At 39.7% G+C, this 24,073-nt stretch overlaps 1 protein-coding gene across 2 annotated transcripts in view; it reads right to left on the bottom strand.

The window, feature by feature from the left end:
* Positions 1 to 24,073, bottom strand: part of PPP2R2B (protein phosphatase 2 regulatory subunit Bbeta) — a 468,277-nt gene that overhangs the window by 59,352 nt on the left and 384,852 nt on the right. For both annotated transcript variants that reach the window (XM_044661806.1, XM_044661804.1), the window contains one exon: positions 1,885 to 2,062. In XM_044661806.1, coding sequence (XP_044517741.1) covers positions 1,885 to 2,062 — 178 coding nt within the window. The remainder of the gene's footprint in view (positions 1 to 1,884; positions 2,063 to 24,073) is intronic.

Raw genomic sequence — 24,073 nt, 5'->3', positions numbered from 1 at the left:
ATGTTAAGATCTCCCATAATGAACGTCAAGGGGCTCGTGATCAGCATCTTAACACAGGTTTAGAGCTTCTGGGATAGAATCGAATGGGCAAATTTAATAGGGTCCCCAGATGATCGAGGTCAGCAGAGCAGAGGTTAACAATGGGGAGAGGTGAAAATTCCAATATTCTGTCTTCCTCGTTTGCCACTGAATTGTTTCTTTTGATCTATAGAGGGGGTCTTTGTGTGTGTGTGTGTGTTTTTTAAAAGGTATTATAGAAACAGGAGTTAATACATTACTATTTTGATAAGGCTATTTTTATGGTGGTTGCTTTCTCCTCCAGAGGTGGTGGCATTTCAGTGATGATGGGCAAAGTGATCCCAGTTTGTAAAGATTGTTTAGCGCTTAGGGCAGTATGGCTGAAAAGCACTATATAGATATCAGTTATCATTATTCTCATGATTACAATTATTATTTTACATATGGCTGCTTTAAGGGTGAATGGCATGGTCTCATTTGTATGCTGGCACCTGGCAGTCTGTCACACATCTGCAGAATATAACTCAAATTACACTATTAATATTTCTCCTTCGAATTCTCCCCAAGGCATCTGTCTCCTAAATCGCCTAAAGAAACTCCCACCCCCCCACCCCCAAGCCCTGCAGGCAAAATTCAGCAAACATGTCACCTGAGAAGAACCACAGAATGACAGCCAGATGAGCAGAATTTGGGCATCTGCCTCTTGGAATAGAATACAAGTGGGAGAAGAAACACCACCCATGGGCACCATGTTAGCAGCCACACTGACGGGCTGCATGCATGCATGCATGGGTTACTGAGCCTAAACTGGACATGACAGAAGATTGCCGGTGATTCCGAGTAGGGCTCCCTCATCTGTCCAATGGTTATAGTTAGATGTGCGATACCTACTTCACAGGGGTGTTATGAGGCAAAGTGTTTTGTTAATGTTAAAACAATTTAGAAAAATGACACGATTATACAAAATCTCAGAAATTTTCAGAAGAGCCACTTAGTCTAACCCATGATCTGAAAGGAAAGACCATTATAACAGACCTGACAAGAAGGCATCCAGCCTCTGTTTGAAGGTCTACAATAAGGATGTATCCACCACTTCCAAGGAAGACCTTTTCAGTTTTCATTTCTCTCTTTTATTTCTATTATTGTTGGGTTTTTCCTTTCTGAAAGAATCCCCATCACACAGACATTTTAAAATGTTCTGAGGTCACATGGGTTGGGGTGGACATGATTGGGGATGTAGACTCGAAACTACCACACCAATGCAACTATCAACAATTTGGAAATAGGTCTTGTTCAATGACACATGTTAAAACCAGTGGAAATACACATCAGCCATGGGGGTGGGGGGTGGGGGGGTGGGGGGGAGAAGGGGGTGAAGGGGAAAGTAAGAGCATGAATTATATAACCATGTTAAAAAAACAAGAATTAAAAAAAAAAGGGAAAAAAAAGTAATGAGACATTTCCAAAAAAATAAATAAATAAAATGTTCTGAGGTATGCCTGAGGGTCATTACCTACCAAGAGTGCCTTTTATAAACAATTTCTTGAAAAGACATTAAATGAAACTCCTTTATAGGTCTGATGACACGTTTTTATGTAATTAGCTTTATAGACAATGAGAGTTATTTCACAGTTTCATTGTGTGCAGTTATAATGGCTTGAAAAGGCAACAACTTGACCTGCATGATAAAATGGGAAGAACACTGGACTGGAAGCCAAGAGACCCAGGTTCTAGTCCTACCTGTTCACCTCCGTGGGCCTTAGTTTCCCTCCTCTATAAAATAAGGGGGTTAGATTAAATGACCACTAAGTACACTTCCCCATCTAACATTGTATGATTTTGTGATCGGTGATCCACAAAGGATACTAAAACTTTGATTGGTTATTTCAAAGTTCCATAGGTTTATCCTCAGGTCATCTGCTGACATGTAGGTTTCATAATCACTGTTGACTGATATGGAGTTGATGTGATATGTGTGTGCATTGGCAAATACTCTTCTCGGGGTGGCCTCCACCATCAGGTCCATGGGTCTCAGCACAGGAACCTGAAAAAGAAGATGTGCAGAGAAGGAGGTTAGGAATGGAGTGGATTACCATTCTGTTTCTGAAATCAGCACAAATTTTCAGGCATGGAGGCCAATTGAAAAGCAACCCATTCAGCTCAGAGTCCAGCTGTGGCAACTTTCTTCCTGTCCTTGACTTGTCCCTTTGCCTTTGTCCTGGTTGGAGAGCAGGGAGGGAAACTCAAGCTCCAGTGAGGTCACCATTAGCCACTACTAACCTCTCTAATGAGCCCAAGTTCAGCTTTAAAAACCATCTTTTACAGGTCTATAGATGGGAGGTCCTGGGTTCAAATTTGGCCTCAGACACTTTCCAGCTGTGTGACCCTGGGTGAATCACTTAACCCCCATTGCCTACCCTTACCACTCTTCTGCCTTGGAGCCAATACACAATATTAACTCCAAGACAGAAAATAAAGGTTTAAAAAAAAACAAAAACATCTATTAGACATCCTCTGACTTCTTCCAGGATTATCTATTAGCCTGGTCTCATGAGAATTTTCCTTTACCCTGGAACTTTTTCTTTTTATTTTATAAATGAATATTCATCAAGGATATAGCATTGATTTATTTGGGTGTAACATTTTCCTCCCAGATAATATGATGGTATGCTCTTTTAAAAATTCACATTAAATTTTTAAAAAATTATTTAATTAGGGGGCAGCTGGGTAGCTCATTGGATTGAGAGCCAGGCCTAGAGATGGGAGGTCCTAGGTTCAAGTCTGGCCTCAGACACTTGCCAGCTGTGTGACTCTGGGCAAGTCACTTGAACCCCATTGTCCACCCTTACCAATCTTCTGCCTTGGAGCCAATACACAGAAATGTCCTGGGTCATTGTATTGCTACTAGTAGAGAAGTCGATTACATTTGATTGTACCACAGTGTATCAGTCTCTGTGTATAATGTTCTCCTGGTTCTGCTCCTTTCACTCTGCATCAATTCCTGGAGGTCTTTCCAGTTCATATGGGATTCCTCCAGTTTATTATTCCTTTTAGCACAATAGTATTCCATCACCAACAGATACCACAATTTGTTTAGCCATTCCCTAACTGGGAAGGTCATCCCCTCATTTTCCAATTTTTTGCCACCACAAGAGAAAAGCTATAAATGTTTTTGTACAAGTCTATTTCCCTATTATTTCTCTGAGGTATAAAACCAGCAGTGATATGGTTGGATTAAAGGACAGGCAGTCTTTTAAAGCTCTTTGGGCATAGTTCCAAACTGCCATACCCTGGTATTTAAAAAACAAACAAACAAAAAAAAAACCCCTTTATCTTCTGTCTTAGAATCTACCCGGAATATTATTTCCAAAGTAGAAGAAAAGGAAGGGCTATAGAATGGGAGTTAAGTGACTTGTCTATAGTTACCCAGCTAGGAAGTGTCTGAGGTCACATTTGAGCCCAGGACCTCCCATTTCTAGGCCTAGGGCTTTGAGCCACCTAGCTACCCCCCCCCCCCCACAGGGTTCTTCTTAATCCATCACACTAAAAGTTAAAAAAAAAATGCTGGGATGTTTTGAGAAATAGCCAAATCAGAAGCAATGACTAGAAGAGTGTGATGCAGGGCAAGACACTTAAACTTCTTAGGCCTTAATGTCCTCATCTGTAAAATGGGGAAAGATGGGAATTGGACTTGATTTTCTCCTAAGACCTTTCCAGCTCCAGATATAGAAACCTCTTCTCTTTCATTTCTCTCTCCAAGACACCTGTGGCTCAGTGTGGAACCTCAGGATCTACCTCAGAACTGGGGTGTGAATTAATGGCTCTGTGGCCAAAGGAGCCATTCTCTGGTGATCCTCCAGGGGTATCATGGGACTTCTGTACTGCAGTTATTTATCCATAACCCTAGGGAAGGGAAGTAGGAGCAAAGGGAGAAAGTGAGAGAGTCAAATTTAAATTTGAAATGGGAAAATTTTAAAAACAATTTGGACTTTTAAAAAAGTAGGGGGTGGCTTTAAAAGCTAGTGGGCACCTTCTTTGCTAAGACAATAAATTGTAAATAGCAGTGATGGGGAAAAGGGAAAGAGACAAGTATTTATGAAGTGTTTACTCTGTGTCAGACACTGGGCTAAGTGTTTTACAAATATCCCATTTGATCATCACAACAACTCTGAGAGGTAGGCGTTATTAAGATCCCCATTTTACAGTTGAGAAAACTGAGGCAGACAAAGGTCAAGTGACTTGCTGATGTTTACATAGCAAATAATATCTGAGGCTGAATTTCAACAGACTCCAGGTTTTCCTTACTCTAGGCCCAGCTCTCAATCTACTTGTATTGTCAACTGCCCACTCCATATAGACTTTCCTTCATAACTTCATAAAATTAAAGAAAATTCCTGAAGAGAGTCAGGTGACCCTTTGAGGGTCAAGTCTAGCATATAAGCATTTATGAAGTACCTATTATGTGCCAGGAAATAGGGATACAAAGGGAGTCAAAAAACAGTCCCTGTTTTTAAAGGAACTAATGGTCTAATGGGGGAGACAACAAGCAATGAACAATGCACAAGCAAGATATAGAGAGGAAAAAGAGGAGATAACCTCAGAGGGAAGGTATTTGTATTAAGGGGCATCAGTTAAGATTTCCTGCAGAAAGTAGCATTAAAAACAAAACAAAACAAAAGAAACAAAAAACCCACTCACCTTCCATCTTAGAATTCCAAGGCAGAAGAATGGTAAGGGCTAGGCAATAGGGGTTAAGTGATTTGCCTAAGGTCATAGATCTAGGAAGTATCTGAGGTCAGATCTGAACCCAGGTCCTCCTGACTCCATGCCTGGCACTCTCTTGCTATACCAACTAACTTCCTCTAGAAAGTAGCATTTATCTTGATTTTGAAAGGAGTCAGAGAAGTTAGGAAATATAGATAAAGAGGAAGAGAATTCCAGGCATGGGATTGGGAAAGGAAGCATCAAGGTTGAGGAAGAGCAAGAAAGCCAGTATCACCAGATTGCAGAGTATGCAGAAGAGAGCAAGACATAATAAAAAGACTGGAAAGGTAAGAGTAAGGCCTTTAAAGAATAAATGGAAGATTTTGTATTTAATCCTGAAAACAGGAAGTTCCTGGGATATATAGAATGCAGGGAGGAGGGTATGTGTGGTGAAGACAGTGATGTGGGCTTTTGGAAAATTAATTTGAGAGCTAAGTGGATGATGGACTGGAGTGGAGAAGAAACATGAGGTAAGGAGTTCTACCAGCAGGTTATTGCTAAGATCTAGGTGAAAGGGCCTGCACCAGACTAGTGGCAGTGCCAGAAGATAGAAGAGGGAATATATAAGAGATGAGATGGAGGTAGAAACAGGGGGATTTAGCAACAGATTAGATATGAGGAGAGAGGGAGAGAGGGAGAAAGGGGGAAAGAGGAAGAGAGAGAGAGAGTGAGTGAGAGAGAGAGAGAGAGAGAGAGAGAGAGAGAGAGAGAAGGAGGAGGAGAGAGAACAAGACAGAAGGAGAGGAGAGGAAAGAGAGTGAGAAAAAGAGGGGAAAGGGAAGAGAGAGAGAAAGAGACAGAGAGAGAGAGCACAAGAGAGAAGGAAAGGAGAGAAAAGAGGGTGGGAGGGGGAGGGAGGTAGAGAAGGGAGGAGAGAGAGCAAAAGAGAGCAAGAGCAATATAGGAGGGAGGAAAAGAGAGAAAGGCAGAGAAAGAGAGCAAGAGAGGAGGAGAGGAGAGGAAAAAAGAGAGGAAGGGTCTTCGAAGAGGGAGAGGAGGGAGGCAGAGAGAGAGAAAGAGGCAGAGAGAGAAGAGAGAAAGAGAGGTGGAGAGAGAGAGACAGAGACAGAGACAGAGACAGAGAGAGAGAGAGAGAAAGAGAGAGAGAGAGAGAGAAATGGTTGACTAGGTTGTGAGCCTGGGAGACAGAGGATAGTGGTACCCTCATCAATAGTAGGAAAAGTTAGGAAATGTAGCATTGAGGGGGTAGGGGGGCTGGTGGAGAATGAATTCAGTTTTAGAAAGGTTGAATGTAAGAGGTCTATAGGACATCCACTGTCTTAATCAACTAATATAAATTCCCCCTTCTATATCCCTTTCCTCTGCTTTAGGGAAATCCTAGTAGTCCCAGCAGTGGCATTAGTTCCCACTTCACTACCCAGTTGCCTGGATACAATGGTCAAGCCTGTGTTGATCCATGTGATTCCCCTCCTCCTCACAAAATCATTCTCTAGAATTAATAAAGCTCTCTCTTTAAAGATAGATGATCCAAGCAGATAGGAAAATCCTTGCCTTTGGAAAGCCATTTTGTTGGCCATTGTTACATTTTTCAAGATTTTTCTCTTTGTTTTTCCCTTATTTCCCCACCCACTGGGTTGAAGCCAAACTCCAAGCTGACATCTTAATTTAGTGCCCAGTGTCAGACCTGCAGGGCTCAGTTGCCAAGAGACTAGTTCCTTGAAAAGAAAATGGTCTGAAGTCCGGGTTTCCCTTGTTTTGTTTCCATTAAAGGACCAAACATATGAAATTGTTTTTCGTGTCCTTCCCAGGCTCTCTGTCAGTGACTTTTTTCATTATGACAGTCTCTTAGGAGCCAGCCCTCCAGTCTGTTTTTAGAATTACCCTTGACTTCAAAGGAACCAGAGGACTATTCATTTGGTTTCTTGTTTATCTTTGCTACAGATCTACTTATCCATGGGAAACTTTATAATGACCCTGAATGTCAGACCTACAAGGTGGAGAGCACTTTGAGGTAGCAGTCTCAAAGTCAGAAGAGGCCTCAGAGACACCTTAATAGAATACACACCTGAACAAGAATCTCTTCTGCCTAACAAGTGGTTATTCAGCCTTTGCTTGTAGACCTCTAGTGAAGGATACTGAGATATAGGAGAGGCCACCCTCACTCTCATGAAGCCTTTGATGGGGCACACTCTCACCATTCTGGGCCTAGAGTAATAGTTCAGACCCTGAAGTCTGGCTTCAGACCTCAAAATTCGATGGAAAATTACCTATAAATGATCTCTTAATTGCCCAATCTGACTCTTTTTTTTAGTTATATGTAGAAACAAATTTTGACAATTTTTGATATTTTAAAATTTCTCTCCCCCCCTCACTCCCATCTGATATAGGTTATAGCTCTACTTTCAAGTAATACATATTTCCACATTGCTCATGTCATGATTGAAATCACATCACACATATAATAGAAATATTATGAAGGAAATATAGCAGAAGATAACATGCTTTGATCTGCAATCAGATTCCAACAGTTCCTTCTTTGGCTGTGGATAACATCTTCATCATGAATCCCTTGTGGTTATCTTGGAAACTTGTTTTGCTTATGATGGTTTGGTCCTTCACAATTCATCATCATATAATATTTCTGTAACTGTATATATCATTCTCCCAGATCTGCTCCATTAACTCAGTATCAGTTCATATACGTCTTTACAGGTTTTTCTGAATTCATCTCGTTCATCATCCCTTACGGCACAATAGTATCCCATTACAACTATATACTATAACTTGTTCATTCATTCCCCAAGTGATAGACAATCCCTCAGTTATCAATTCTTTGCCACTACAAAAAGAGCTGCTAAGGGGCCAACTGGATAGCTCAGTGGATTGAGAGCCAGGCCTAGAGATGGGAGGTCCTAGGTTTAAATGTGGCCTCAGACACTTCCCAGCTGTGTGACCCTGGGCAAGTCACTTGACCCCCATTGCCTAGCCCTTACCACTCTTCTACCTTGGAGCCAATACACAGTATTGACTCCAAGACAGAAGGTAAGGGTTTAAAAAAAAAGAAAAAAAAAAGAGCTGCTAAAAATATTTTAGTACAAGTAGGTCCTTTCCCCTTATTCCTAATCTCTTTGGGTTACTCTTTGAGCCCAGTTCTATATTACTCTCCAGAATGGTAATATCAGTTCACAGTTCCACCAATATATTGTATATTACTGTCCCAATTTTCCCACAGCCCCACTAACATTTATCATTTCCCTTTTTTGGTCAGACTAATCAATCTGGTAGGTATGAGGTGGTATTTCAGAGTTGTTTCAATTTGTATTTCTCTAATAAATAGTTATTTGTAGCATTTTTTTCAAATGCCTTGGGATCATGTTGATTTTTTCCTGAGAACTACCTGTTCATATCCTGTCAACATTTTTTGATTGGGGAATGCTTTGTATTCTTATAAATTTGACTCAGCTTTCTATATATTTGAGAGATGAGTCCTTTTTCAGAGATACTTGCTACAAGATTTTTCTTTCTACATTTGTTGTTTCCCTTCTAATCTTAGTTGCCTGGGTTTTATTTGTACAAAACTTTTTTGATTTAATGTAATCAAAATGATCTATTTCATCTTTCATAATGTTTTCTTTGTTTTGCTTCCTCATAATGTCTTCCCTTATCAATAAGTCTGACAGATAAACTTTTTCATATTCCCTCCTTAATTTTTTTTATGTTGTTACCTTTTATTTCTGGATCAAACATCCATTTTGACTATGTGCTTGTGTATGGTGTACAATGTTGGTCCACATCTACTTGCTGCCATATTGCATTCCAGTTTTTGTCAAATAGTGAGTTCTTTCCTCAAAAACTGGAGTCTTTGGGTTTATCATCACTAAGTTGCCATGGACATTGACTACTACTGGCCTTTTCTTAATCTTCATTCTTTCACCTAGTAAAATAGTATAGGAGAAAAGAGCCAATAACATAGTCTTGTGGGATACCCATGGTTATAGATGAAGATCTAGCAAAGGAGATTGAGAAGTGCTCATTAAGATAGGAGGAGAGGGGGCAGCTGGGTAGCTCAGTGGATTGAGAGCCAGGCCTAGAGATGGAAGGTTCTAGGTTCAAATCTGGCCTCAGACACTTGCCAGCTGTGTGACCCTGGGCAAGTCACTTGAACCCCATTGCCCACCCTTACCAATCTTCCACCTATAAATCAATACACAGAAGTTAAGGGTTTAAAATAAAAAAAAAAAAAAGATAGGAGGAGAGCCAGGAGAAAATAATATCATTGAAACCACAAGAATATCAAGTACCCTAGACCTGTCTGTAGCCTTTGACTCCGCTGATCACATTCTCTTGGATCTTTTCTTCTCTACTGGCTGCCATGACAATTCTCTCTTGGCTCTCCTTCCATCTGTCTGAGCACTCCTCATAGGTATCTCTTAAGGACTTTTCTGAGCCCTTTTCATCTTCCATATTATTTCATTTGGTGATCTTGGATTTCATGGATTCAATGATCTTTCTGAAGATGATTTTAGATCTATTTATACCCTAACCTCCAGTCTCATGTTTCCAACAGTCCATTTGACAACTTCAACTGGATGTCCTGTAAACATCTCATATTCAATATTTCACAAACTGAATTTATCTCTCCCTCCCACCCCCTCAACCTGATTTCTAACTTTCTTCTTACTCTTAGGGGTATCACTCTCTTCTGTCACCCAGGTGTACAAGCTAGACTCACATCCTTAATTCCTCACTCTCACCCCATATATCTAACATGTTGACCAAATCCTGTAGTTTCTTCCTTCATAATGTCTCTCACATATGCCACCTTCTCTCTCCTTTGAGGCTGCCATCAGTCTGGTGCAGGCTTTCATTACCTCTTTCCTAGACTACTGCAACAGCCTACTGGAATAGACACTGGGATATACAGAAGAGACCTTGGAGTCATAAGACCAAGATTCAAATATCATCTTTGTCATTCACTGTGTGACTTTGAGCAAGTTGTTTAATTTCTCTAAGCCTCAGTTTCTTCCTCTATAAAATGTGGAGTTTGGACTTAAGTTCTCTCCAATTCTGTATCTAAGGTTCTATCCTCTTTATTTCTCCTAGAGATGGTTTATAGTTCTGTGGGAAGATCTTTGCACCTTTAGGAGTTAGGGTACCTGGTAGGTTTAGCACTGAATAGTTCTATGATATTGGGTCAATGATTTGACATATTTGGGATGCCAATTACACAATCAGTAAAATGAGAGAGAATATTCATAGTTTTCTCTTACTATCTTGAACAACAGTTTGCATAGGAAGAAATGATTAATGGGTTGAAGCTTGGCAGGTAATCCAAAAAATGCTAAGTATGAGTAGATTGTGGCTAGGTAGCATAGTTGATGAGAATATTGGGCCTGGAGTTGGGATGATCTGAATTCAAATACTGTCTGAGACACATGGTAGTTGCTGTGTGGCCCTGGGCAAGTGGACTAATCTCCCCAGCCCTAATTTCATCAGCTGTAAAATGGGGATAGTAATAATCCAGGGCAGTTGTGAGGATTAAATGACATGCTATTTATCTTTGGAGACAAATGTGCATAATAGACAAAGCACTCTGCAAACCATATATCTATAGAAGTGTTTGGTTTTTTTCCAGTTCTGACCCCTTTTGGGGGAGTTTCTGGGCAAAGACAGAAAATGGTTTGCCATTTCCTTCTCTAGCTGATTTTACAGATAAGGAACTGAGGCCAATAGGGTTAAGTGAACTGCTTATAGTGACATGGCTTCTAAGATTCTGTGGCCAGATGTGAACTTAGGAGGATGAGTTTTCTTGACCTCAAGCCTGGTATTCTAAACGCTGAGCCATTCAGCTGCCCCATATAAGTGGTAACTATTATTATTAGCATTAATGATAATTTTCTTCATATATCTCTGGTCAACGATGAGGATGCACTAGTTAGGAGCCTGTGGTATCTGCATTGTAGAAAACATTTACTTCAACATTCAGTATTTAAAATGTACTACATGGAAATTTGCTTGTCAACTCTGGGATCGGGGAGGGAAGAGGGGATGGAGAAAACAAAAATCATGTAACAATGGGAAAAAAATGGAAAAATAAATATAAAATTTAAAAAATATACCACATGCTTTTAGCTTCCAGATACCAAAGGAAATTAATCTCTGAAGCTTTTATGGTCTGTGGAATTGTAGAAAAAGCATCAGATCTGGGATCATATCTGGCCACTCACCAGCTGTGCAACCTTGGAATGAATGATTGAATGAATGAAAAAGGATTTATGAAGTATGTGTAATGTACCAAATTCTGGGGGAAATCACTTACGTTTTCTGACCTCAGTTTTCTCACTGCTAATATGAAGATGAGAATATTTCTTCCATTTCCAATCTCACAGGGTTTTTGTGAAAGAAAGTCTTGGTTATCTCTGGTGTACTGTGTAAACATATTTTATATTTATTGTGACTGTCTCTTCCACTGAAAGAGGTACAATTAGGTGTGTGGATACCTGTGTATAAAGCACACACTGTAAGACAACAGGAGAAACGGGCCCTGCGTGTACCTCCCATTGCTAATAAACCATTTCTGGACTTCTTTCATTCTAGGACATTGCCTGACACCTGAGATTTCCCAGGGCTGCTGAGGTGGGGAAGGGAGCAAAGCAGCCAGCATCAAGCAGCACTAGAACATAGAAACTGCCAGCCTGGAATCTCCGCTTAATGTGATGAGCCTGCCTGCTAATTCAGGCTGACATATTCAATGAGGCATCATTTGCCATGGAAGGTCTCTGGGTAGCCACTGGAGTATGGGGGCTCCTGTTTAGCCAAGAGAGGGTGGGAAATGGTCTATCATGTGGCTCTCCTGTGCAAAGGTAAAGGTTTGACTATATTACCCAGAGCATGGGGCATGGGGCACAGGAGCAGGAGCTGACTGCAAGACACTTACATCGGGATGGGGGAAGTGTAGCTTTACCAAGGTCATAGCAGAGCTGCTTTTTCTTTTCTCTCTTTTTTTTTTTCCCCTGAACTACTATTTCCTACCTGTTTTGGATATTATTCTTCTTAAAGACAAGAAGTTGTCCTTCCCAAACTTAGGAACGTTAATGGCTATTAAGAAGGTTAGCCCCTACCTTCCCAATAGTCACTATTTCTGGTGAGAAGGCATCCACTCATCTCTTGGAAACTTGAGCTTCAGGGACTCTGCACTGGGAATTATAGTAATTAATATTTTTTGAAAATGCTTTAAAGTCCTACCACTGAGGCTGTCTTGTGGAAGGGGAAAGATCCCTCTATTTTGAATCAGGAGATCTGGTTGAATCTGGGGGACTTATTAGATGGGTGTATTCTTGTCCCTTTTGATCATCTTCTGTGAAATGGGGATAATAATGCTTTTGTACATGGACAAACCACTAACCCCTCTGGGCCTCCCTTTGTCCATCTGTAAAATGAAGGGGTTGGACTATGAATGAGAAAGTGTCTACTATGTGTTGGGGAATAAGCTAAAAGTTAGAGAGACAAATTGAACACAGAGCCTTCTTATAGTCTAATGGGGAGATTGGATGTGTACAACAATATACAAAAAAAAATATGGAATATTTTTGGGTTATTTAATAGAGAAAAGGTAACCGCATTAAGGGAGATCAGGAATGTGGAGGGCATAGAGGTAGGACAGGATGTAAGAGTTGAAGGACATTAGGAGGTAGTGGCAGATTTAAGTTTTAGATTTAGTATTTGATTTTCTACTAACGGGATAACCAAGGAAAAAGTACTCCAGGTCATGGGTTCTGGGGATCTGCTAGAGGTCAGGGCAGAGAAAGCTAGGGTAGAAAGCAGGGGCAAATTAGACTGGATAAGGGAAGCTACTGCATTAGGGCACACATTTGGGGCTATGGAAAGCCAGAGGAGTGAAAGGATTCCCCTTCTCTTTCAGGTTCCATTGAAAAACCCTCATTTTTTTGTTGTTCTTTTTTTTGGAAGCTTGTGCTGCTTTCTTGTTCCTTCTTCTACTCCTCCCCACCCCCACAAATACACCTTCTTTCTCAATACCTCTTCCTACACTCCCTCTTGGGAAATACCAGATCATCTTTTATTTTCTCAAACCCATTTATTAGCAAAATGAATGTTGCAGTCATTCGGCTTATTTGGTGGCCTCGCCAATAATTCTTTACAATCTTTCACAACGGCTCAAGTGCACATCTGGAGGTCAGAATGCTCTTCCAAAGAGACATATATCAGCAGTCGAGTCCTGGTCTGGAAAATGGGGGCCATTTCCAAGCCCTTTCTGAAGGGCACACATGAAAATGAACAGCAGGTAGCCCAAAGACATGGTGCTTCCGTGTACCTATTTACTGTGCACAGAAGACAACACAGCTGTGTTTACCATGGCAACCTCCAGCACCCCAGCACGCTGATAGATTTCAAGACAATGCCTTTAAGAGAGAAAAAGATGGATAGATAGGAGGGCAAGATAAAGATGGAAACGGAGGGCTGGGGGTGGTCAGAATGCCTGAAGACATACATTTGAGCTAGGATGTGAAGAATTTTTAGACACTCACTAGTCCTGGAGTCAAAACTGATAGAGAACAGCAATCATGTATATGTACTATTTCCCATTTTTGTAATTCAGGGAGGATAACTAAGAGAAAATATTTATCCATTCTATTCCACATAGTAGGGACTGAACAAATACATTAAAAACTTCTATGTGTAGAGCGCCTGATAATTTTCAAAAGGCTTTCAAACATACTAATCTCATTTAAATCCTACCATGTCCCTGTGAGATAGGGTGTAAAAATATTGTTACTCTTATTCTATCATAAAGAATGGGGAAATTGAGGTTCACATTGGTTAAACAGCTTGGTCTGGGTCAAGAGAGTGAGTTAGTGGCAGAACTGGGATTCTAACCCAGTTTTCTTTTCTTTTTTTTTTTTAATTAGCATTTTATTTTATTTTTAAAATTTTTATTTTGAATATTTCCCCCCATATTTCATGTTTTTTCCCCTCTCCCCCAAACTTACATAACCTCCCTTAGCCAATGCACAATTCCACTGTAACCTTGGTTTTCTGGTGCCAAGTCCAATGCGTTCTTTCTTTATACCTCATTTTCTCTCCAAATCATTCATTTTATGTTGCATATCACCTGGTTCAATAATAAATGCGTATCGGGGGCAGCTGGGGAGCTCAGTGGATTGAGAGCCAGGTCTAGAGATGGGAGGTTCTAGGTTCAAATGTGGCCTGAGACACTTCCCAGCGGTGAGACCCTGGGCAAGTCACTTCATCCCATTGCCTACCCTTACCACTCTTCTGCCTTTTAGCCAATACACAATATTGACTCCAAGACTGAAGGTAAGGTTTTAAAAAAAAACAACAGTAAATGGGTATCCAAAAAAGGAGTTCGGTTTCCTCATATTGTCTGTGTCATTTTTTCTTAAAATTCACAGGTTTCATTGGCCCAGAATCCATTCATCATCCCAAATCTGATGCTCATGAACTTTGTGACCTTGAGCAAGTCATTTCTTTCTGACTCTATAGTTTTCTTACTTATGAACAGAAAGCATCCTTTGAGGTCCCTTCCAGTCTATGATCCTATGAACTAGGACATGATGCTTTAATCATACTAATCATATATTAAATCATGCCCCAGGAAAGCTCCTCAGAAGCAAACTACTACTCTTTGCACCAGGAGATCACTATCATCCTTAACAGGTAAGAAATAGAAGGACTGCTCTCTCTGTCCACCTCGAATGAAACATAACTACTTGTCCCGGGTATGTGGGCACCGTAGCAATCAAACATCACATTTAGTACTTGTAACAAGAATCTAAAAGTAGGTGCTGTGTTTTAAGCGTACCAGCATTGATTCAAAGTAGAACTGGGTTCAAATGGTGCTACTGGTTGTTATAACCTTTGGCAGGTCACACAAATCTCTAGATTCCCTAAGCCAGTGAGTCCCAAAGTGGGCGCCACTGCCCCCTGGTGGGTGCTGCAGCGATCCTGGGGGTCAGTGATGGCTACGGGTGCATTTATCTTGTCTATTAATTGCTATTAAAATTTTAAAAAATTAATGTCCAGGGGCTAAGTAATATTTTTTCTGGAAAGGGCCAAAAAAGTTTGGGAACCACTGGTCTAAGCCAATGATGGGCAAACTATGGCCCACAGGCCAGATGGGGCCCCCTGAAATGTTCTATCCAGCCATGTGACATTATTCCTAATCTAAGAAATACAATGAGTAGGATACAATACAATGAAACTTCGAAAGAGTTGCCTTAGAAACAGACGGACACATAAGCATTTCCTTTCCTTTGGCCCCCTCTTTAAAAAGTTTGCCCATCACTACTAAGCAAAATTATGTCATAAGTTGTTGCTTTCTACTGGAAGCAGAATCAATGAAATAACATCTCACCTATCATCCCCACTATGTAACCTGATGATCCGTCATTTGGAACTTGGGACCCAAAAGCGCTTAGGGTAATTGGTAAGTTCAGAAACAAAAGCCTATTCCTTTGCTGGCATATTTTTAGTTCTCAAACCCTCCTTTGAAACCTGTGAAGCACCTGTTTCTATCTTTTTTCTCTTTCCATTTCTTAAAAAATTGAGTCCTTTTTTGAAGAGAAGGGATCAAAACTGCTTTGGAAATGAACTCATTAGAAGTGAAGTCTAAAATGGCTTAAAGCAAGACAAATGGTAGATGCCAAACCATCCCCATAAAAGTAAAAACTCAATAAGCCTGAGTGCCGTGGGCAGCAAACTTGCCTGTTTGTCCATAACCTAATGTGGAAGCTGGGATGTCTCTCTTTACTCCTCTAAGACCTAGGGGAGGGGAAAAGTTGGACTAAGGACAGAGTTTAGTACGTGGACATTTATGTGAAGGGCAGCTGAAATTTGAGAAGATCAACTCCTTGTTTGGAGCAAATCCTTTTCTTAACTAATGGAATTCCACCAAGAATCCCCAAACAAGACTAGATACAAGACCATGGAAAAAGAACTTCAAGTCAACAGCAGCTTTGCTGGATTCCTCACAGCACTATTCCCAGCTAACCAATAGAGAAACCATTTCAGGCACAGGGAACAAACAAGGAAGGCAATGAATTCTCGTATATGTGAGGCACTTAGCAACTGCTCAATAAAAATGACTTGTGAAATGGCTGGTCATTGAGCATCAATTAATTTCCCCCCCCTCCTTTCCCCTCCCCTCCAAAGCATAAAGCTATCCTTGTTAGAGACCATCCAAATAGTCCCTACCACCATTGTCATGAAAATCTTGAACAATATGGACACTCCTACATGCATTCCTCATTCAATTACGAAAACTAACTGGCAGGACGGTGGCTGGCATTATATGTGCCCATTATTAAAGGGTAATTCAGTGTAACAAACCAAATCAAGTGTATACAAAGGCTGTCAAATAAAATAAACCACTAACAAATTAAATTACTTTCTATTTTCAGGAAAAAGAATGCCAGTTGTTTTTCATTTTTAAAAATGTGTCTTAATTTTTCTTTCTTAAGAAAAAAAGCATAAAGAGTGGCTTTTGGAAATATTGAGACATGTTAGTACTGGGGTTTGTCTTCTATACCCAGGGTGAGCCAGATGGCCTCTCCCTCAGAGAATTACTGAAATTCTAACCCTCACTCTTGGTGAAAAATATTTTTTCTCCTTAGATATATGATAGATATGGATCAAAAAGCAGGAGAGGCAGACTGGCCTTGGTCTACATTTAGACCTAAATGGGTCCAACAAGGGACTACCTAAACCTCAGTTACTGAAAAAAATAATTTTATATTATTTCCCTCCTTGCATATACTAGTTAGATCTCTCGAATATTCCTTTCACTCTTCCTGGTTGGTTTTCTTAAGAGTGATTTTCTCAAGTTTTAGAGAAAAACCATCTTGGATCACTTGGGTCTTTTGGTCTATAACAGGGGTCTACCTTGATAGCTAAGTGGCACAGGGAAGTAGAAAATTGGGGTGGGAGTCAGGAAGACTTAAGTTCAAATCCCACCTCAGATACTTAATGTATGCTCTTAAACAAATATCTTGACATTTCTTACTTGTTTCCTCATTTGTAAAATGAGGAGGTTGGACTTGAGGACCTCTAACATGCCTTTTTGCTCTAGATCTATGATCCTTGGAAATATTCCCCAAAGGAAATGCAGATCCATGTTCAGCAGCACCTCAAAATAAGTCTACATTTAGGGTATCGGTTTCTTTGACAAAGAACAAGATTCAGGGTCAAGAAAGGAAGCCAATACAGAATTTATATGGATGATTTTCAAAGGGTAATCTCCCCATAGAATTTAACAAAGGAATATTTTCCTACTATAAATTGAGTACTTAGGGATGAAAATAACACCCATTTTTGTCTTGTTTTTTTTCTTCAAGTTAACTCTGCATAACCCATAAATCTGAAGCATGGAGCTCATCTAAACAGCTTTCCCCAGGATTATAAAGACAGAGTTCCCAGAATTATTTTTACCTAAGTGTGTAAAAAGATACCTGACAGGGGGTAGCTCAGTGCCTCAGTGGATAGAGAGCCAGCCTAGAGATGGGAAGTCCTGGGTTCAAATCTGACCTTGGACACACCCTGGGCACATCATTTAACTCCTATTTCCTGGAACTTACTGCTCTTCTGCCTTTAAATCAAGTCACAGTATTAATTCTAAGACAGAGATAAGAGTTGTTTTTGGTTTTTTTAAAGGGCTCCAGATGTATTTTTCTACCATACAAGATCACATTAACCCTAGAATTTACATCTCATCAGTACTTTCTACCTCTGAGGGTCTTTTTATTCCTCTAATTGAAGAACAAAGACCTCTCCTCCCAGAACCTCCATCTAAGGAAGCTCTTTATTTCCCATGTGGTTGTATTGATCTGAATTTTATACCATACCAGAATCTTTTTTTTCTCCTCCCTACCTTCTATTCCAACTGTCTTTTGCTTCTCTCTCTTTGTGGCCCTAGTACTTAGCACAGTGTCTAGCACACAGTAGGTGCTTAATAAATGGTTGAAATAAGTCTTTAGTCACAGCTAGCATTGGGAGAAATGAGGCTTTGCTCCCAGGCACTGATAGGAGTTAAGCAGATAGTACTTTTCCCCCCATGGTGATTCTCATCTTAATACCTTACTTCCCACCTCAAGCAGTAATGCACAATCGTCCTCTGGCTCCCCATCTCTCTCCCCTTCCCCATTTGTCACAATGGTGTAATTGTGGGAGTATATGTGTGTTCAAGCTCTGCCTTTCCCCTTGACCCCTCTATATTGAGAGTTTGATATTCCCCCTGACCCGCAAATCTTTTTTTTGTCTTTGGTAAAAATAATCCTAGTAAAGGTTCTGAATCATTTTATCACCCTCTAAAATGGGGGAGGACCCATTTATCAAAGAAGAAGATGAGATTTTCTCCTTTCTGGATAATCTTCTTTCTCCCTTTTAAGCTCTCCTTTGTGCATTGCCTTTTCCTATTTAGGTATAAACTCCTTGTGAGTTGGGACTACTTTTCTTTTCTTTTCTTTTTCCCACCCTATTTTGCATTCCCAGTACTGAGCACAGTGCCTGGTACATTTTATTGTTGTTCGTGTGTCTGACTTTTTGTGGCCCCATTTGAGATTTTCTTGGCAAAGGTGCTAGAGTGGTCTTCCATTTTCTTCTTCAGCTCATTTTACAGATGAGGAAACTGAGGCCAACAGAGTTAAGTGGTTGCTCAAGGTCACACAACTAGTATCTGAGACCTGATTTGAATTCAGGAAGGTGAGTCTTCCTGATTCCAATCCAGTTTTCTATCCACTTGCTGCCCTGCCTGGTGCATAGGAAAGGCTTCCTAAATCCTTGTTACCTTACCTTGCTTTGTCTCACACACCTGAACAAAGACTTCAGAGCTCTACTAATCCTTTGCTTAGGGACAAACAGCTCAGGTAGCAGCCTATGAGGTCCTGGCTGCTTGCCTCCCAAGGATGTGAGGATGAATGGGTAAATATGTATAATGCTGTGAATTCTGTGTGAGAAATGGCATTAAAGATTAGTGTCTTTGTTCCCTTGATTGATCAAACTTTCATTTTAAAGAAATTGTAGAAGAAAATAAAACATATTTGCTGTCTCTAAGATGGAATAAGAGAACATTTTATTTTTAGACTCTATAATAACCACCTGGAAGGTGAATTATTTCTTTCCTTTATGTTTGGAATTCCAGAAGAGCCACCTTCTGCTGTCAGAGGCAGAAATAACACAAACCATGAAAGCTTCCTGGGGACTTAGTATTTCTTCAGACCAAAAGGCATCAAAGACTTTTCATGGCAGACTAACAATTTCATGCTCTCTGTGACTTTGTCTTATGGGGCCTCTCTCAGGAAGTCAGAGGAGATACCTTTCCCAGAGAAGAGAAACTTACTATCTAATTATCCTTAGTCTCTAATTCTGCCTTGTATTAGATGTTTGTTTTCCATTGTCTACCAACATCACTACTCCTTGGCACATCTACCTAGATGTTTTTTTTTTTAAATCTTATAATGCAATAGAGGAAAAAAAGGAGAAATTCTAATGTACACTAACAGTGTAGCAGTAACAATGGTATATTTGAGCTGGGAAGAACTTTACAGATTAGTCAGTCAGCCTTCTCTCATGTGCCAAATGAGGAAATTGATGGTTTATATGAGATGGAGTGGGTAAAATTATTCTTGGTTCCAGATGAGGAACTTGAGGCACTAACAGGAAAAAAAAACTTCCTCCTGATCATATTATAGAAAGTCAAAGCCAAGATGGAAGCCTAGGTCTACTGAATCCAAGTTTTATGCTCCTTCTACCATATTCCAGTACTCTTTCAAAACAGCCTAGGAAAAATTGTATTGCTACAATACACTTGGTTTGTCCCATCAATTATCTGACAATGTTAAAGGACACAATGTGTTTCCCCACCAAAAATCCAGCTTTTATGATTATCACGTTATTAATTGTTGTGTGGTTTTGGTTATCTTTCTTGGTAAGCTGAGGACCAACATTTGTTTTACCCCTATTGATGAAAATTTATTACAGGCATTATATTTATATTACATATCATAAATTATTATATTATTGATAACATATAATAGCCCATATCCCTTCCTTAATGAGAAGAATCATGCCATCGCCATAGGACCATAGATTTAGAGCTGAAAGGGATCTTAATGGTTTAGTTCATTGCTAGACAGTTCTACTGAATATCCTCTCATCAACTCACTCTTCCAATCTCCCATGGCTCCTCCTCTACCCAGTATCAACTGGGAACCTTGCTTCACATTTTACAGAAAAAATTGAGGCTACTTGCCCATTAACTTCCTCTTCTGACTTCTTCTTCATCTTCTGTCACTAAGATATCTTCGACCACTCTCTTTTTCTTTACCCCTGTTTGACATGATGAAGTGGCCTTCTTCCTTACTGAGGCTAACCCTTACCTGTCCAAGTTAGCCCATTCTATCCTCTCTCCTCCAACCATTCTCATCTCCATGCTGTCCTTATTTTCAATCTCTCTCTGGCTACTGGTTCATTCCCTTCTGCCTACTGGTTCAACCCTGTCTCCCCTATCCTGAAACCCCCTCACTTAATCCTTCCATCCTATTATCCTATATCTCTTTTGCCCTTTGTGGCTAAATTCCTTGAAAAGAACATCCATAATAGCTGCCTCCTCTTCTTTACCTTTCAATCTCCTCACTCACTTCTAGCTTACTCTCTGAACTTATTACTCAGCCAAACTGCTCTCTCCCCAGTTACTAATGATCTCTAAGTTGCCAAATCCAGTGATATTTTCTCACTCCTCGTTCTCCTTTTTCCACTTTGGATCACTCTTCCTTGATACTCTTGAGCTCTAGGCTGAGCTATCTGACTGTTCCTTCTCAATCTCCTTTGCTGGATCCACATCTAGGTCACATTCCCTAACTGTAGGTGCCCCTCAGGGTTCTTTTCCAGGCCTTCTTCTCCATATATTAATTCACTTGATGATCTCATCAATTCCATTGATTTAATTACCATTTCTATGGTGACTCTTCTTGAATTTGCTTATCCTGCCCCAATCTCTGCTGACTACCAATCTTCAATTTCCAACTGCCTTCCAGACATCCCAAACTAGATATGCAGCAGACATATTTAAACTCAACATGTCCAAAAAGGAATTCATTATCATTCTTCTTAAATCCTAGTTGCCTTACCTTGCTTTGACTCACACACCTGAACAAAGACTTCAGAGCTCTACTAACCCTTTGCTTAGGGACAAACAGCTCAGGCCTATGAGGTCCTGGCTGCTTGCCTCCCAAGGATGTGAGGATGAATAAAAATCTTCTTCAGATCCTCAGGCTAGCGATCTAGGAGTCGTGCTGGACTGCTCACTACCTCTCAATTCTTCTGTCTCCCACTGAACACCCAGCCCTCCCAAATCCAAATTGCTGCTAAGGTCTATTGATTTCACTGTTGTAACAACTCTTGAAAATACCACTTACCCTCTTCTGCCCCTGCTCTAAGACAGGCCTTTGTCATCTTACACCTGTATTACTGCAATAGTCTGCTGATGGGTCTGACTGCCTCCAGTTTCTCCCTACTCCAATCCATTCTCCATTCAGCCACTTTTGTAGTTCAACTATTTTTCAGCCATGTCTGACTCTCTGTGACCCCACTTGGGGTTTTCTTGGCAAAGATACTGGAGTGGGTTGTCATTTCCTTCAGTAGCTCATTTTAAAGTTAAGGAAACTGAGACAAACAGGGGTAAGATTTTCTCAGGGCCACACAGCTAGTAAAGCCCCTGAGACCATATTTGAATTCAAGAAAATGAGTTTTCCTGACTTCAGGCCCAGCATTCTATCCACTGGGACCTCAACTGGTCCATTATTGGTCTTAGACTTACAATTATCTACTCAGCAAAACTCGATATGTTCTATGAAGGCAAGAGAGGGATTTTTTGAACCAAAAAAAAAAAAATCAACTTTGAAAAGCTTACTGAAAGAACGATTCACTTCAAGGAAATCCCTGTACAATGAACAAATCTCCAAGGCAAACAGGTATTTTAAATAACAATTTTCAATTTAATATAATATAATAATAATATAAATATAAATGACATTATAATAAAATTACTAAATACTTCCAAAAAGAAGGTGTTTAAAGGAAACAAAATAAAAAAGAAAAGGAAAACCATATAGAGGATGAAGGGAAATCCAAAAGCAAAGCTGGCATCACTGGCTAAAAAAGTGAAGTTAAAGTTCAAGAATCCTATAGTAAAAGAGGACTTTTTAATGCTTAAATAAAAATAAAGGATATGCTTAAATAATTTTAAAAGGGAGTAGGTAGGTGGATCAGTAAAATTAAGAGTCAGGCCTAAGATGGGAGGTCCTGGGTCCAAATATGGCCGTGGACACTTATTCGCTGTGTGACCTTGGGCAAGTCACTTAGCCCCCATTGCCTAGCTCTTACCACTCTTCTGCCTTGGAACCAATACACAGTACTCATTCTGAGATGGAAGATAAGGATTTTTAAAAATATTTTTTAAAAATTACATAGTTATCAATATATGAAAAAGAGGAATTATGAACATTCTTGTAACTAGTTTCTCCTGAGAATTAACTGCAACTTACATAGTTATTAAAATAAGAAATAAGATTTTTTGTAACATGGCTCAAATATGGATTAATAAGAGGAATAAGAAAACATAGGAGGCAGCTAAGTGGTTCAGTGAATAGAGAATCGAGCCTGGAGATGGAAGATCCTGGGTTCAAATCTGGTCTTAGGCAGTTCCTAGCTGTGTGACCTTGGGCAAGTTACTTAATCTCCATGATCTAGCCCTTATTGCTCTTCTGCCTTGGGAACAATACAAATTATTGATTCTAAGATGAAAGGTAAGGGTTAAAAAAAATATTCATTCAGTAGAATGATGAGATAAAGTTAATAAGAGAGATGCTAAATGAAAGTGGATTAATCTTCAATAAAATGAAAAAAACAAAACACCATATCTTAGATTAAAAAGTAGAACCCAGGAATACAATGGTAAAAAAGAATTATTTAATCCAAAAAAATCTAAATGAATTAAAATGAAAATGATATATAAATTTTACCATGCTTCTGCCAAATCATAAAAAAGGGGAGTAGCACTAATAGTATCAGACGAGGTTGAATTCAAGCAAGAAAGCACAAAAAAAAAAAAAAGATAAATATGGACATTGTTACATAAAAAGCTCTATGCAAAATGAGAGCATATCAATCATAAATACACCATAATTCATGAAGGAAAATCTTAGTCTTGCAAGAAATTAATTAATCAATAAGGAGAATTTTAACACTGCACCATCAGAATACAAAAAATCCATGAAAAAATAAGAAAATTACAGAACTAATTAGTATTTACCTGGATCAAATAGATACTGAAAGACAACTTCGATGATAGAGCAAAGAATGTACCTTTTTTCCAAACACAAAAAATGATTGTGTGCTGACCAAAAATAGTTATACTCTAACACAGAAAATGTCACACAGCTCACAATACAATCAAAACTGTGATAATGATACTATAAAGTAAAATGTGTAGACAAATGTGTAAAGTTAAAAAAAATTACATTAGATTATAACTAAGTAAAAGAAGAAATTACCAAAATGTTGCCGATTATATCAAATACAATGACAATATAAATTCATAACACTGAATGTCTATATCTAAAAAAAGACAATTCACAAATGAAATCTATGATTAAAGAATCTTAAAAGAAACAAAGCACTTAACCCTTCTGGGCTATAGTTGCTACACCCATAAAATGAAGCATTTTGATTAGATGAACTCTAAAGCTATGGGAAGGCAGCTAGGTGGCTCAGTGGATAAAGCACTGGGCCTGGAGTCAGGAAAACCCGAGTTGAAATCTGGTCTCAGACACTAGCTACGAGACCCTTGGCAAATCACTTAACTTCTTTTTGCATTAATCCACTGGAGATGGAAATGGCAAAACCATCCCATCATCAAGAAAATATATTGGGGGAAGGGGATAGCTGGGTGGCTTAGTGGATTGAGAGATGGGAGGTCTTGGGTTCAAATCTCACCTCAGACACTTCCTAGCTGTGTGACCTTGGACAAGTCACTTAACCCCTGTTGCCTAGCCATTATAGGCCTTCTGCCTTGGAGCCAATACAGGGTATTGATTCTAAGATGGAAGGTAAGGTAAGGTAAGGTAAGGTAAGGTAAGGTAAGGTAAGGTAAGGTAAGTCACTTAACCCCCATTAGCCCTTTCCATTCTTCTACTTTGGAACCAATGTACAGTATTGATCCTAAGATGGAAGGTAAAGGGTTGAAGAGAAGAGAAGAGAAGAGAAGAGGAGAGGAGAGGAGAGGAGAGGAGAGGAGAGG

This window comes from Gracilinanus agilis, chromosome 2, assembly GCF_016433145.1.
Source record: "Gracilinanus agilis isolate LMUSP501 chromosome 2, AgileGrace, whole genome shotgun sequence".
In the NCBI taxonomy this organism is placed as follows: Eukaryota; Metazoa; Chordata; class Mammalia; order Didelphimorphia; family Didelphidae; genus Gracilinanus; species Gracilinanus agilis.
Note: the sequence above shows the minus strand (reverse complement) of the source record. Positions and strands in the feature narration are given on the sequence as shown.